The 13,911-nt window shown below is 41.8% G+C and overlaps 1 protein-coding gene across 4 annotated transcripts in view; it reads left to right on the forward strand.

Moving 5' to 3' along the window:
* Nucleotides 1–13,911, forward strand: part of SEL1L (SEL1L adaptor subunit of ERAD E3 ubiquitin ligase) — a 117,189-nt gene that overhangs the window by 79,910 nt on the left and 23,368 nt on the right. For 2 of the 4 annotated variants that reach the window (XM_033951802.1, XM_033951804.1), the window contains exon 14: nt 6,609–6,671. The exons of the other annotated variants lie outside the window; for them this stretch is intronic. In XM_033951802.1, coding sequence (XP_033807693.1) covers nt 6,609–6,671 — 63 coding nt within the window. The remainder of the gene's footprint in view (nt 1–6,608; nt 6,672–13,911) is intronic. 4 annotated transcript variants of the gene reach the window in all.

The following is a 13,911-nucleotide window of genomic DNA, read 5'->3' on the forward strand; positions in this document are numbered from 1 at the left end:
GAACTGGTGTCAAGAAAAGGGGCCAATGATCGAATCATTCTTAGTTTGTAAAAACAGTTTTTAACCAGAGCACTTATTTGTGGACGGAAAGTAAGTTTATTGTCTATAAGGACTCCTAAGATTTTTATAGTTGAGGTTGTTATGAGTGATATGTTATCGATGATAATTGGAGAGATTAGGTGAGCTCCCTCTTTACCGGGGAATAGAAGAGTTGTTAGTTTTTGAGATGCTTAAAGAAAGCTTATTAGAATTTAACCAATCGTGAACTTTACTTAATTTACTATTGATTTCCTGAATCTCAGAATGATTAGTTGGTTCAATTGGGTGCAATAGTTGGAGATCATCAGCGTAAGCGTATACTGTGAACCCGATTGATTGGCAGAGAGTCAGGAGCGGGGACAGATAAATATTAAATAATAATGGTGATAAAATGGAACCTTGAGGAATACCAAATTTTGTATGATAGGGTTTTGATTTTGAGTTATTAAATTGAACTGTTACAGCTCGATCGGAAAAATAGGATTGAAACCATTCGAGGGCTTGATCAGTTATACCTATAGAAGAAAGACGATGAAGTAACAGATGGTGGTCAATAGTGTCAAATGCTGAAGCGAGATCTAATGAGACAAGAAGAACAGACTTGTGGTGATCAAGATAGTAATTTATGGATGTTGTGAGACCTAGTAATGAGTACTCTGTGGAATGGTTTATGCGAAAACCAGTTTGATTCGGATGAAGTACGTGAGTTTTGTCAACAAAATCAGTTAGTTGTTGAAATACGATTTTTTTCTGTTAATTTACACAAAAAAGGGAAATTTGCTATTGGTCTGTAATTTGAACAATTGTCGAGATTATTTTTAGGGTCTTTGATGATGGGAAATGTGATAGAATGTTTCCAATCAAGAGGGATTCTAGCTGTAAACAGACTAGTTTGAATAATTTGTAGGATATAAGGCCCAAAGACATTGAAATGACGTTTCAGAAAAAATGGAGGGATGGGTTCGATTTTGGAGCCTTTAATGTTGATGCCATGTAAGATATTTTCTAAACCTTTCAGAGTTGGGGGAAGAAATTTAGATAATGTGGTGTGAAATGTTTGCGACTTAGTTAACGTATTGTCGTTTTTAGAAGGGCTAGATAAGTTGGTGATAGTGGATATTTTATTAGAAATTTTGGATCTGATCAAGGTAATTTTTTCTTGAAAATAGTTGGCTAGGGCTTGAGCTGTAGGAGTATCCTCAGTTAAAATTATTTTTTTATTTTTGAAAGTAGTAAGTTGTTTAAGGATTTTAAATAGAGCCGATGAGTTTTTGGTTGCAGAAATTTTTTGCATGTAAAATTGTTTTTTGGTGTTGTTAATTGATTGCCGATAATATTGTGATTTTTTATTGTAATTGTCTAAATTTTCATTGGTAGGATTAGATCGCCATTTGCGCTCGGCTGATCTCAAGTGTTTTTTCAAAAGACCTAAAGAAGCATTAAACCAGGGGTTCCTTTGTTTTTTAGGAGAAATTTTTCGGGTTACGAGAGGGGCTATTTTGTCAAGTAGGGATTTGCACGAATTTAAAGGAAGGCATGTTTCCTCGAAGATTTCTGTGGGATTGTCAAGCTTTAGGAAATCTTTCAATCCAGTTGAGAGCCCTGAGTGTGAGAGGAGTGAGGTATTTTATTGTATAATACTTTCATGCCGCTTAAACAAAGTGACTCACAAGAAAACATTCCCTTGTGATTTGGCACCTGAAATACAGAAGTACTACAGAATTTTGAGATGAAAGATTTTCTCTCTGCTAAATGGACACTTGTGCTGTGCCTTCTTTAAAATATAGATTTGATTTTATTATACTTTATGTTCCACCTTTACAGCACCAACTGTATAAGTTACACCCTAGGAAATTGTTCCAAAAATTTCAGTTATGCTGAAGTAAATACTTCTATTTCTCACACAGATTGATCTATAGAATTAAAAGAAATAAAACAAAAAGAAGAAAGGTAGTACTGACTTGTTTGATTAGCTTTTGAAGGTGACCCTTCAAATCAGAAATAGGCAAATGTTGACAACTGTCGGTATATGTAAGTGAAACACCAAAGCAGAAGGAGGGAGGGTTTGGGTGAGGTGGAAGTGGAAGTTAGTAATTTTATTTGATATACCGCCATTTAACAAAAAGTCAAATCAAAGCGGTGTACAGTAAATAAAAGCAGTGGGCAATATTAAAATGAAAACATAAGGGGGAGAGTACATAGAACAAATTAACCAAACTAGACACAAAAGGGCAGGAAAGATTTACAATATCTTAAGGGGAAAAAAAACAAGCAGGATAGGAACAAGAGGGTAGGATTCAGAAAGAATAAGAAAAGTAAAGATAAGCATGAGATATGAAAAAGTTACAAGGAAATTAACTACCTAGTCAGAATTATGGGAAAATATTGCAGAGATAAAGACTCCCTAGTCTCAAGTCATGGCAAAAGTTGCGAAGTGACAAACTTAAGAACTAGATTCAAATTTCATTTTGAAATAATAAGCCTTCAAGTGAGACTAAAATGATTTCAGGGATTTTTCTGTTTGCAGATATAACGGGAGGAAGTTCCAGAGAGTTGGAGCCATTACAGAGAAACTAGATTCTCTGTAAATATCCAAAAGCTGCTGCCTAAAGGATGGAATAGACAGTAAGGACTAATTGAGGAACGCAGCTCTCTCCTGGGTGACTAGGGAATCAAATGAGAAAATAAGAATAGAAGACCAGAGTCTAGAATCTGAAAAGTGAGAAGATTATATTTGAAAGGTATCCTGAAAGAGATCGGAAGCAGGTTCTCAAGTCTGATATGGTTGAATTTTGAGCAATTATAAAGAAGCCTGAGTGCAGTATTCTATACTAGCAGGAGTCGACACAGTTGGTATTGTGGAAGTCCAATAAGTAATGAATTGCAATAATCCAACCTATAAATAACTAGTGAATGCACAAGGATTAATAAAGAATTGAGGCTTAATAGCGACCTAACTGAGCGAAGCTGAAGAAGCTTTAGAAAAGAAGATGAAACTACTGTGGAGTTGTGCAAGTGAAATAAGAAGGAATCCCAAGGTGACACCTAGGGTTTTAATCGATGTTGAATATGATAAAGGGTTACTCTTCAAACTAAAAGTATGACCTGGGGGACTATGTGCATGCTTAATTGTAGAAGTTTTACAAGAATTGGTTTTTAAATTTATTCATGGTTAACCAATTGTAAACCTCGTCTAATTTTGTAGATCAGCATAACTGAAAAAGGTGAAACCAAGAGCCTGTAACAAATGTTAGGGGCGTGAGAAAAATATTAGAGAATGGGCCCAAGAACAGAACTCTGTGGAACACCAGATCAAAGCGGGAGGAAGGGTTTGGGTGAGGTGTAAGACAAAGGAATAGGGTGGGTGAGAGACAGAAACATGGGGCAGGTGAGAAGCCAAGGTCCTTACTGAGTCCTGTTTTGTGGGTTTCAAAATAGAAGTGATATCCTTGTTGACTTATTATACCACCTAATTAGACTTCTAGGCGCTGTACATCAGTAAAAGGTAATTATAAACAACATTTAGGTAGTAAATTAAAACAACTAGATTACTAAAGAGGGGTAGAACTACAAAATTGAAAAGAACATGGTGGGGTCAAATGAGGTATGGGAGCAGTTCTAGGTGAGGAATACTGTTTTTAATATGATATAAATTTTAAAACTACCCAGGGACGTAAGACTTTTGAAATCCAAATAACACTGACAACATTTCAACAAACTAGAACATCGCATCAATGATTTTATGGTGAATACTGATTCCCTTGCTGTCCGAGTTGACAGTAGCCGATACAGGTGTCCCCTTCTGAGGAAGAGTCATCGAAATTTGAGTCGGGGTGGGGGGGGGAGGTCAATGATTTTAATATGGCTAATGTTTATCATTAGCATTCACTAGAGCATGGACACTTTACTGAACTATGGTTATCTTCTAAAATTTCCATCAGAGAAGTGATTTCATTATTATTTATAGATATTTATGTACTTTATTTATAACGAGTGGTTTGGGACCGTAAAGAGCGATGATGGTCCCATAATAACCATAGTCTCATCACAGATTTAGTTGGTTACGGGTCTGAGCACTTTACAATCTCTTAAAAAAGAAAAAAACAGAGCTGTGATTTGTGGAGTAAAAGAGAATTCTGAAAGGACATTTTAAAACTACTTAGGAACATAAAACATTTGAAATCAAAATGATAAACTAGTTTGAAACCCAGAAAACAGGACTCAATAAGGACCTTGGCTTCTATCACATGACATGAATTTTTTGACTGTCTCCTCACCCACCCCTTCCCCTTTGTCTTATACCTCACCCAAACCCTGCCTCCTTCTGTGAGACTTATCACTGAAATGCTTTGATGTTCTACTGACAGTTGTCAACATTTATATCTATTGACACATAAAGGAACAAAAACCACTTCAAACGTCTTTTAACTTTCAATGGTGCTCAGATTCCAAGATGGAGGTTTAAAGTACTCAATAGGGGCATTCAGCCCGTGAGAAACTTTATATGGTATCAATCATTGCACCTAGTTGTAAAAGATGTTTCAAAGTCCTTAAGGACTTTGAAACATCTTTTACAACTAGGTGCAATGATTGATACCATATAAAGTTTCTCACGGGCTGAATGCCCCTATTGAGTACTTTAAACCTCCATCTTGGAATCTGAGCACCATTGAAAGTTAAAAGACGTTTGAAGTGGTTTTTGTTCCTTTATGTGTCAATAGTTATAACCCTTCAGGAACATTTGTTTTGAAACATACCCAGTTGTTTATATTGGGAGTTGTCAACATTTGCCATTTTCTGATCTGAAGAACGGTCACCTTCAAAAGCTAAACAATGCACCAAGGACTAGATTCACTAAGCAAACTGATCGTGTACCGATCAGTTTGTGACCCCTTAACGAACAAATTTCCCTCTAGCCTGATACACTTTCCGCTCCTGCGATCCGCTTCAGATCCGTGCATGCAAATGAGGAGAAACGCATGCAAATTGGACAGCGACCCGATTCACTACACAAAATTTCACATTGGACAGGACTGGCCGATCAACAGAAGAAGCAACTGCTGGGGAGCAGTCAAATATCCTTCCGACTCTCCTGTTCTATTGCCCTGCTCTCTGCCCTGTCGGGTCCGATCTCCTGCAGCCCTTATCTGCCTGTTTTGCTCTGCCGCCTTCCCTTCAGTGCGAGCCTGCGGGTTTAAAGTGGGGCTGCACGCTGCACTGCAGCCCCGCTTTAAACCCACGGGCTTGCAGTGAAGGGAAGGAGGGAAGAGGCTGCCACTGCCCCAATAACAGCACTGCCCCGAACACGTCTGCCCCAACTGCCTGTGCAAGCCCATGGGCTGCAAAAGTTTAAAGTAAAAGTCGCGACTGGATGGGTTTGCGCATGCGCACGCCGTGCAGGCAGATGGGGGCATTCTCCGATCGCCCCATCTGCATATTTTTGTTTTCTGAATTGGTTGGACCTGCCTGGATCGATCTGGCAGGTTAGTGAATCCTGGACCAAGTTAGTCCAGTGAAAAAGGTATTACCTTTGTTTTATTTCTTTTAATTCTATATACAGTATTATTTCAAATAGTTGACTAACACAGCTACAATACCATTTCACACAAATTAAATAATGGTATAGATTTCCACTCCCCGATTCCCCATTAAGTTCCCCCCTCCTAGAGAAGATTCTGACATTTTCCTCCAACTCAAAGCTCCTCCAGTCATTTCCAGAGTTCTCTCTCCCACTTACCCCTTTCCTTATTGGGTTCATAGCACAGCTGCCTGCCCCCTGCAGATCGCCCTCCTCAGCATCTAAGTGCAGTCAGTTGAAGCTTGGGAAGGCCCTGCTGCTTGTCCAAGACTGACTTTGACTCAACCCTGCTTCAGAATGCCAACTTTTCTTCAATTATGTTATGTGATGTTACTATTGACATACAGTCAACTGCATGGGAGGAGATCCACAGGAAAAACCAGCTCTGCTAGTCTTGTCAATTAGTGGGAAGCTGCTGCTTTCCTGTTTCTTTTATTGGGACAGACTGATTGAACTCCCCTCTTCATCTGTCTGTTGTCATTTTACTTTACTAAGAAGTTTAAAAGGCCTTTAAGATTTTTCTGCTAATGTGATAGAGGTATACAAGATCCTGAGTGATGTAGAACAGTAAATATAAATTGATTTGTTCTTTCAAAAATTACAAGGACTAGGGGACACTCAATGAAGTTACATGGTAATGCTCTTAAAAGAATAGGAGAGAATATTCTTTTTTTCACTCGGCAAAGTTATTCTCTGGGAATGAGTTCCAGAGCTTGTAGTAACAATCTGTGTTTAAAGAAAGGTTTGGACAAGTTCTTGGAGGAAGAGTCCATGGATCGTTACCGAGATAGGCATGGGGAAAGCTGCTAAGTCCCTGGGATAGAAGCTTGCTACTATTTGAGATTTTGCCAGGCTCGTACTTGTGTGACCTGGATTGGCCACTGCTGGAAGTAGGATACTGGACTGTCTGGACCATCAATCTGCCCCAGTATGGGAGGTTTTTAGGGGCAGTTTCCCTTTTGCTGTCTAATCATTTTTCCTTTGTTTTTAGGGCAATCCTGTTGGACAGAGTGGACTAGGCATGGCTTATCTCTACGGAAGGGGTGTTCCAGTAGTAAGTGTTTTGAGTTAAAGCTTACTCATTTTTATTTTACTGAAATCTCATTTCCATACAATTTTGAGGCATGTAGTAATGAAATCCATCTCATTAAAATGACAGTACTGTTCACTGAGCTGAATAATTGGGCTATAAAAACATCTCAAAACAAGGACTTTCCCTTCACATAACACTGAACCTTAGGGGTCCTTTGACTAAGCTGCAGTAAAAAAAAATCTTATCATGCCCATGTGCAGATTTTTCCTTTGCGCCAAGGCCATTTTTACCATAGCAGTAAAATGGCCTTTTTAAATTATTATTATTAATAGCCATACATTAATGTTGCCATTTTAAGCTGTGTTAGCACCTAACAGGTTAGTAAAAGGGCCTCTTAATTCAATATCTGCTCAGTTGGCTTGTTCCAAATAGCAAGGGAATTTTTCAAGTACCTTTCTTATTTCTAATCTTAATGTATATTTTCTGTAAACCGCTTAGAACCTAACGGATGTAGCGGTATATAAGAAATAAATTACATTACATTACATTACATTACATTTAGCCTGCTGAATTTTCAGCTTTCTCCAATTTCCACACTCAGACTTTCATTTAGTACCTTAAGCGATGATCATTGTCATGGACAGAGCTTAATCTGTTTTTCCTTAACCTTGAAAAGAAACTACTTGGTTTTGAAGCAGAAATACCTAAGTCAGTCTTTTTTATTCCTCACCAGGTTAAGCTGCAATGTTGTGTATTGATTAGCATAAAATGTTTTTTAATTTTGATGTCAAAGTAAGATACAGTGTTCCCCCCCCCAATGCATTCACGGTTCAAATCGCAAACTCGCTCATTCGTGGTCTGCTCCGACCACCTCTTCCTGTTGTAAAGTCGGGCAACAGTGTTTTGGGATCAGAAAGATGTTTAATGACTGACTAGCTGATTAGGGAAGCTGCGGAAAGGAGTTCAGTTTATGCAAGACACCTGCTTACAAGCCTGGCAAAACAATAAATGTTTTGACACAATTGTGGTTTCAGTATATAAACCAGGGGTGTCCAATGTCGGTCCTCGAGGGCCGCAATCCAGTCGGGTTTTCAGGATTTCCCCAATGAATATGCATGAGATCCATGTGCATGCACTGCTTTCAATGCATATTCATTGGGGAAATCCTGAAAACCCGACTGGATTGCGGCCCTCGAGGACCGACATTGGACACCCCTGATATAAACCATCCAATCCTAATCACTAGATCTTGCTCCATCTGACTGTTTTTTTTTTCCAAACCTTGAAGAGTTTGAAAGGGTGACTATTTTCAAATGATTCGGAGGTGATTACAGCAGCAGAGCAATATATCAGTGACCAGACATCAGAGTGTTTTTTGGAAGGGTTACAGAAACTTCAGACATGATATGCCAAGTGTTTTGAACTTAGGGGTGAATATGTGGAATAACTTGTAAGTTTCAAGACTCCTCATCATTCCCTTCTTGGTTGAGCTGAGAACTTTTCAGCACCCCCTCATACCTTACAAGGGTCTTTTTTTTTTATTATTATATTTGACCTTGGGTGTGTTTTTGTTTTTTGTTTTTAAGCTTTTCTTATGCATCTTGCTATCCAGGATTTGATTTGGACAGAATGGCAAGCTCCAGATGTGGGTCTTGAGATTGGCAGGACTATGGTTCAGTTATCCTTTAGTTAGGAAAGGACTATAGTTGGCAGGGCTATGGTTCAGTTATCCTTTGGTTAGGAAAGCAAAAAGAGAATACGAAGAGAGGCTGGCTGGGGAAGCAAAAAACTTCAAAACGTTCTTCAGCTACGTTAAAGGGAGGCAACCGACGAGGGAGGAAGTAGGACCGTTGGGTGATGGAGACAGAAAGGGAGTGGTAAAAGAGGAAAAAGAGGTAGCTGACAGGTTGAACAAATTCTTCTCGTCGGTATTCACAAGCGAGGACACATCCTATGTACCAGAACCCGAAGAGATCATAAGTGGAGATCGAGAAGAAAAACTGGTGCATATAGAGATAAGCCATGAGGATGTCCTCCAGGAGATAGACTGAAAAGCGACAAATCGCCGGGCCCGGACGGAATCCACCCAAGGGTTCTAAAAGAGCTAAGAAATGAAATAGCGGAAACACTCCGACAAATTTGTGACCTATACTTGAGGACTGGAAAATAGCTAACATCACACCTATTTTTAAAAAGGGATCAAGGAGTGACCCTGGGAACTACAGGCCGGTAAGCTTGACTTCAGTTCCAGGCAAGATGATGGCAGCACTGATAAAGGACAGCATCTGTAAGCACATAGAAACAAACGGACAACTGAAAGAGAGCCAACATGGCTTCTGCAAGGGAAGGTTGTGCCAAACAAACTTACTGCACTTCTTTGAAGGAATAAGAAGTTGCCTCCACTGAGTCAGACCAGAGGTCCATCTCGCCCAGCGGTCCGCTCCCGCGGTGGCCCACCAGGTCCGTGACCTGTGAAGTGGTTTTTGTCCACTTCTATAACCTACCTCTAGTTCTATCTGTACCCTTCAATCCCCCTATCCTCTAGGAACCTATCCAAAAACCTATTCCAAAAAGCCTTTGACAAGGTACCCCATGAGCGACTACTTAGGAAACTGCAAAATCACGGGATGGAAGGGGATATATACAGATGGATTAAACACTGGTTGGCAGGCAGAAAACAAATGGTTGGGGTGAAGGGATAATACTCGGACTGGCGGAGGGTCACGAGCGGTGTTCCACAGGGGTCGGTGCTCGGACCGCTGCTGTTCAATGTATTTATAAACGACCTGGAAACGGGGACGAGGTGTGAAGTTATAAAATTTGCAGATGACACCAAACTCTGCAGCAGGGTTAGAACCGCGGAGGAATGCAAAGACCTACAAAGGGACCTAAACAAACTGGAAGAGTGGGCAAACAAATGGCAAATGCGATTTAATGTAGAGAAATGCAAGGTCATGCATATAGGGAAAAAGAATCCGATGTTCAGCTACAAAATGGGGGGATCGGTGCTAGGGGAAAGCAACCTTGAAAAGGACTTGAGTGTGCTAGTGGATACAACAATGAAATCAACGGCACAATGTGCAGCAGCCTCAAAGAAAGCAAATAGAATGTTGGGTATTATTAAGAAGGGTATCGGAACCAGGACGAAGGAAGTCATCATGCCGTTGTATCGAGCGATGGTGTGCCCGCACCTGGAGTACTGTGTCCAGTATTGGTCGCCGTTCCTCAAGAAGGACATGGCGATGCTTGAGAGGGTCCAGAGAAGAGCGACGAAAATGATAAAAGGCATGGAAAACCTTTCATACGCAGACAGGTTAGAAAGGCTGGGGCTCTTCTTCCTGGAAAAGCTGAGACTCAGAGGAGACATGATAGTGACTTTCAAGATCATGAGAGGTATCGAGAAGGTAGACAGAGATAGATTCTTCAGACTAATGGGGATCACAAGTACAAGGGGGCACTCGGAGAAGCTGAAAGTGGACAGGTTTAGAACCAATGCTAGGAAGTTCTTTTTCACTCAGAGGGTGATGGACACCTGGAACGCACTGCCGGAGGTTGTGATAGGACAGAGTACACTACAGGGTTTTAAAGAAGGATTGGATAAATTCCTGAAAGATAGGGGGATTGAGGGATACAGATAGAGGTAGAGATGGGATATAGAGAGAGTATAGATAGAGACCAAGGGGATTTAAGGGTTCAGACAATGATCACCGTACAGGTCATAGGCCTGATGGGCCGCCACGGGTGCGGACTGCTGGGCGCGATGGACCTCTGGTCTGACCCAGCAGAGGCAACTTCTTATGTTCTTATGTTTCCAAAGATCAGGATAAATTTCAACAGTCCAGAGCTGATGCCCTGATGAAAGCAGTGTCCAAAGACTTCTGTTCTAGTACTACTCTTGAAGGTCTTTGAGATCATAGGATTGGGGTGGTGTTGAAGGTATTCTCTTATTGTTGCTTCACTTGCTCTGCAAGCTACTATTGCAATTTCCTTGTAAGAACTTATGCAGTGGCAGACCAAAGGTCCATCAAGCCCAGTATCCTGTTTCCACACTGACCAATCCAGGTCCTAGTACCTGGCTAGATCCCAAAAGAGTAAAATATTTTATGCTACTTATCTCGAGGATAAGCAGCAAAATCTTTTAGCAGTAACTTGGAAGTTCTTCTGTAAGTGGCATTAGGGAATTGTTTTCCAGGCAGTCTACTTACTTCTCTAAGAAATCTCCAGTTGGCTATCTTTTGTTGCCATATGTCGCATATCTTTCCTTTGTATCTCTCTAGTTTAAACTCATGCTGTGTCTTCTAGGTGTTTAGTTTTCATCTTTTGAACTTTTCCTCAAGTTTAAGCACCTCAAGTCTTATTGGATATTCTTCCGCAAGATCTCGTCAAATCAAGAGTTCTCCCTCTTAACATTTTGAGCAGATCTCCAGTTTATAGAAACATGACTGCAGATAGACTGAATGGCCCACCCACCTCCTTCTCTTCATAAGAAATCCCACATCTATCCTATGTTATCTTGAATTCAGATATAGTCTTCATCACCACCTCCATTGGGAGACTATTCCGCATATCTACCACCTTTTCTGAAAAGAAGCTTCCTAAGCAGCCTTTCATGTGGCACCTTGTCGAAAGCCTTTTGAAAATCGAGGTAAATGATGTCTATGGGTTCCCCATTGTCCACCCGACTGCTTATTCCCTCAAAGAAGTACAGAAGGTTCGTCGTGCCAATCGGGTGGACAATGGGGAACCCATAGACATCATTTACCTCAATTTTCAAATGGCTTTCGACAAGGTGCCACATGAAAGGCTGCTTAGGAAGCTGTGGAACCACGGGGTGGGAGGGGATGTGCACAGATGGATCAAGCACTGGTTGTCGGGTAGACTGCAGAGGGTCGGAGTGAAGGGCCAATATTCTAACTGGCGGGGAGTCACGAGCGGTGTGCCACAGGGATCGGTGCTGGGGCCATTACTCTTCAACATATTTATCAATGACCTGGAAAAGGAGGCAAAGTGTGAGGTTATAAAATTTGCAGATGATACCAAACTGTGCGGTAGAGTTAGGTCCAGGGAGGAGTGTGAGGACCTGCAAAGGGACCTGGACAAGCTGGAAGACTGGGCAAACAAATGGCAAATGCGCTTTAACGTGGAAAAATGCAAGGTCATGCATATAGGGAAAAAGAACCCGTTGTTCAACTACAAATTGGGGGGGGAGCATTGTTGGGAGACAGCAGACTTGAGAGAGACTTGGGTGTGCTGGTGGATGCATCACTGAAGCCATCTGCACAGTGCACAGCAGCCTCGAAAAAAGCCAACAGGATGCTGGGCATCATAAAGAGGGGCATAACAACCAGGACGCGGGAAGTCATCATGCCATTGTATCGAGCGATGGTGCGTCCACATCTGGAATACTGCGTTCAGTACTGGTCGCCACACCTCAAGAAGGACATGGCGGTACTTGAGAGAGTCCAAAGGAGAGCAACGAAACTGGTAAAAGGGCTGGAAAACTGCCCATACGCCGAGAGGTTGGATAGGCTGGGGCTCTTCTCTCTGGAAAAAAGGAGGCTCAGGGGAGATATGATAGAGACCTTCAAGATCATGAGGGGCATAGAGAGGGTAGATAGGGACTGATTCTTCAGACTGAAGGGGACAGCAAATACGAGGGGGCATTCGGAGAAACTGAAGGGAGATAGGTTCAAAACAAATGCAAGGAAGTTTTTTTTCACCCAAAGGGTCGTGGACACTTGGAATGCGCTACCGGAGGAAGTGATCAGGCAGAGTACGGTACAGGGATTGGACGGATTCCTGAGGGATAAAGGGATCGTGGGATACTGAGAGAGGTGCTGGGATGTAACACAGGTATAGAAAGCTAACCAGGTCGTGCATGTGCAAGACCGGAGGGTTAGGACTTCGATGGGAAGATAGGACTCAATGGGAAACCAAGGTGGCAAGGGAGCCCCTTCTGGTGATTCAGACAGGTCGTGACCTGTTTGGGCCGCCGTGGGAGCGGACTGCCGGGCAGGATGGACCTATGGTCTGACCCGGCGGAGGCACTGCTTATGTTCTTATGTTCATTAGTTTCAAGTTTATTAGGTTTTTATATACCGCCTATCAAGGTTATCTAAGCGATTTTACAATCAGGTACTCAAGCATTTTCCCTATGTGTCCCGGCGGGCTCACAGTCTATCTAACGTACCTTACATTACTCCTAAGCCTATTACCTCCTAAATTCATCCTATGCCCTCTCTTGGAGCTTTCAGCATAGTGACAAATGTAGTCTAATGCTTCTGCTCTTCTCTTGCTGTTAAAAGTGGGGTTAAGTGTACTGTTTTTCTCACTCCTGTCTTCATTAATGGTCAAGAGTTGACTACATGAGTTTTCTAGGGTAATCTTGGAAAGCCTTTAATTGAACAGGTCCTAGGGACAAAATCCTAGATCAGGATCCTTCCTTTATGCAGGTTTTGGAGCTGCTTTCTCACATGGGTTTATATTTGTGAATGAAATTTGGAATGGAGATTTCAATTGATATACTGTATATACTCAAATATAAGATGAGATTTTTGGTCCAAAAAATGAGGGTCAGCGCCCACCACTCAGACTTGTTGTAGGCTACCGCCAGCTTGCCACATGACCTGGTGGGCCAGGACAAGAGGGATCTCTCCTGTTTCCTGTCCCGGCGGACTATGACAATTTTTTTTTTTTTTTTAACCTCCTTCCCATCTGCCCATGTACCTTTTTGAATCCCTGGTGGTCCAGCAGTGTATCAGGCAGGAACGAGCTTTCTGCGCTCCTGTCCCGCACTGAGCTGGTCTCTGAATGGGTGCCACCAGTCCTTGCAGAACTCATGAGAGGAGGGAGCACTCCTGTCCTGGCCTATCACTGGACCACCATGTCATACAGCAGTCTCAGTGGAGGCCTGCAGGACATCAGGAGAGAGGGTGAATAGGGTGCAAAGCTGGGTAGGGAGGGAGGGGGCTGAGTGCAGAGTCCAGGGTAGAGTGAGTGGGCAAGGCAGGGCACAGATCCTAGCAGGGCAAATGAATATTATATCACACACACACACACCGGTCTTATATTCAAGTCAACCTTTTTTTCCCCTCCCCCCTCCTTTTTTTGGGGGGAAAAGGTACCTTGTCTTATATGTGGATCAACTTATATTAGAGTACATATGGTAGATGAACTGGGCACATAGTCCTAATTTTATATGTTTTATTAATTTGATATACCACTTTAGCTTCCAACAGTTCAAGCAGTTTACAATTGCACA

The sequence above is a fragment of the Geotrypetes seraphini genome, chromosome 7 (genome assembly GCF_902459505.1).
Source record: "Geotrypetes seraphini chromosome 7, aGeoSer1.1, whole genome shotgun sequence".
Taxonomy (NCBI): Eukaryota; Metazoa; Chordata; class Amphibia; order Gymnophiona; family Dermophiidae; genus Geotrypetes; species Geotrypetes seraphini.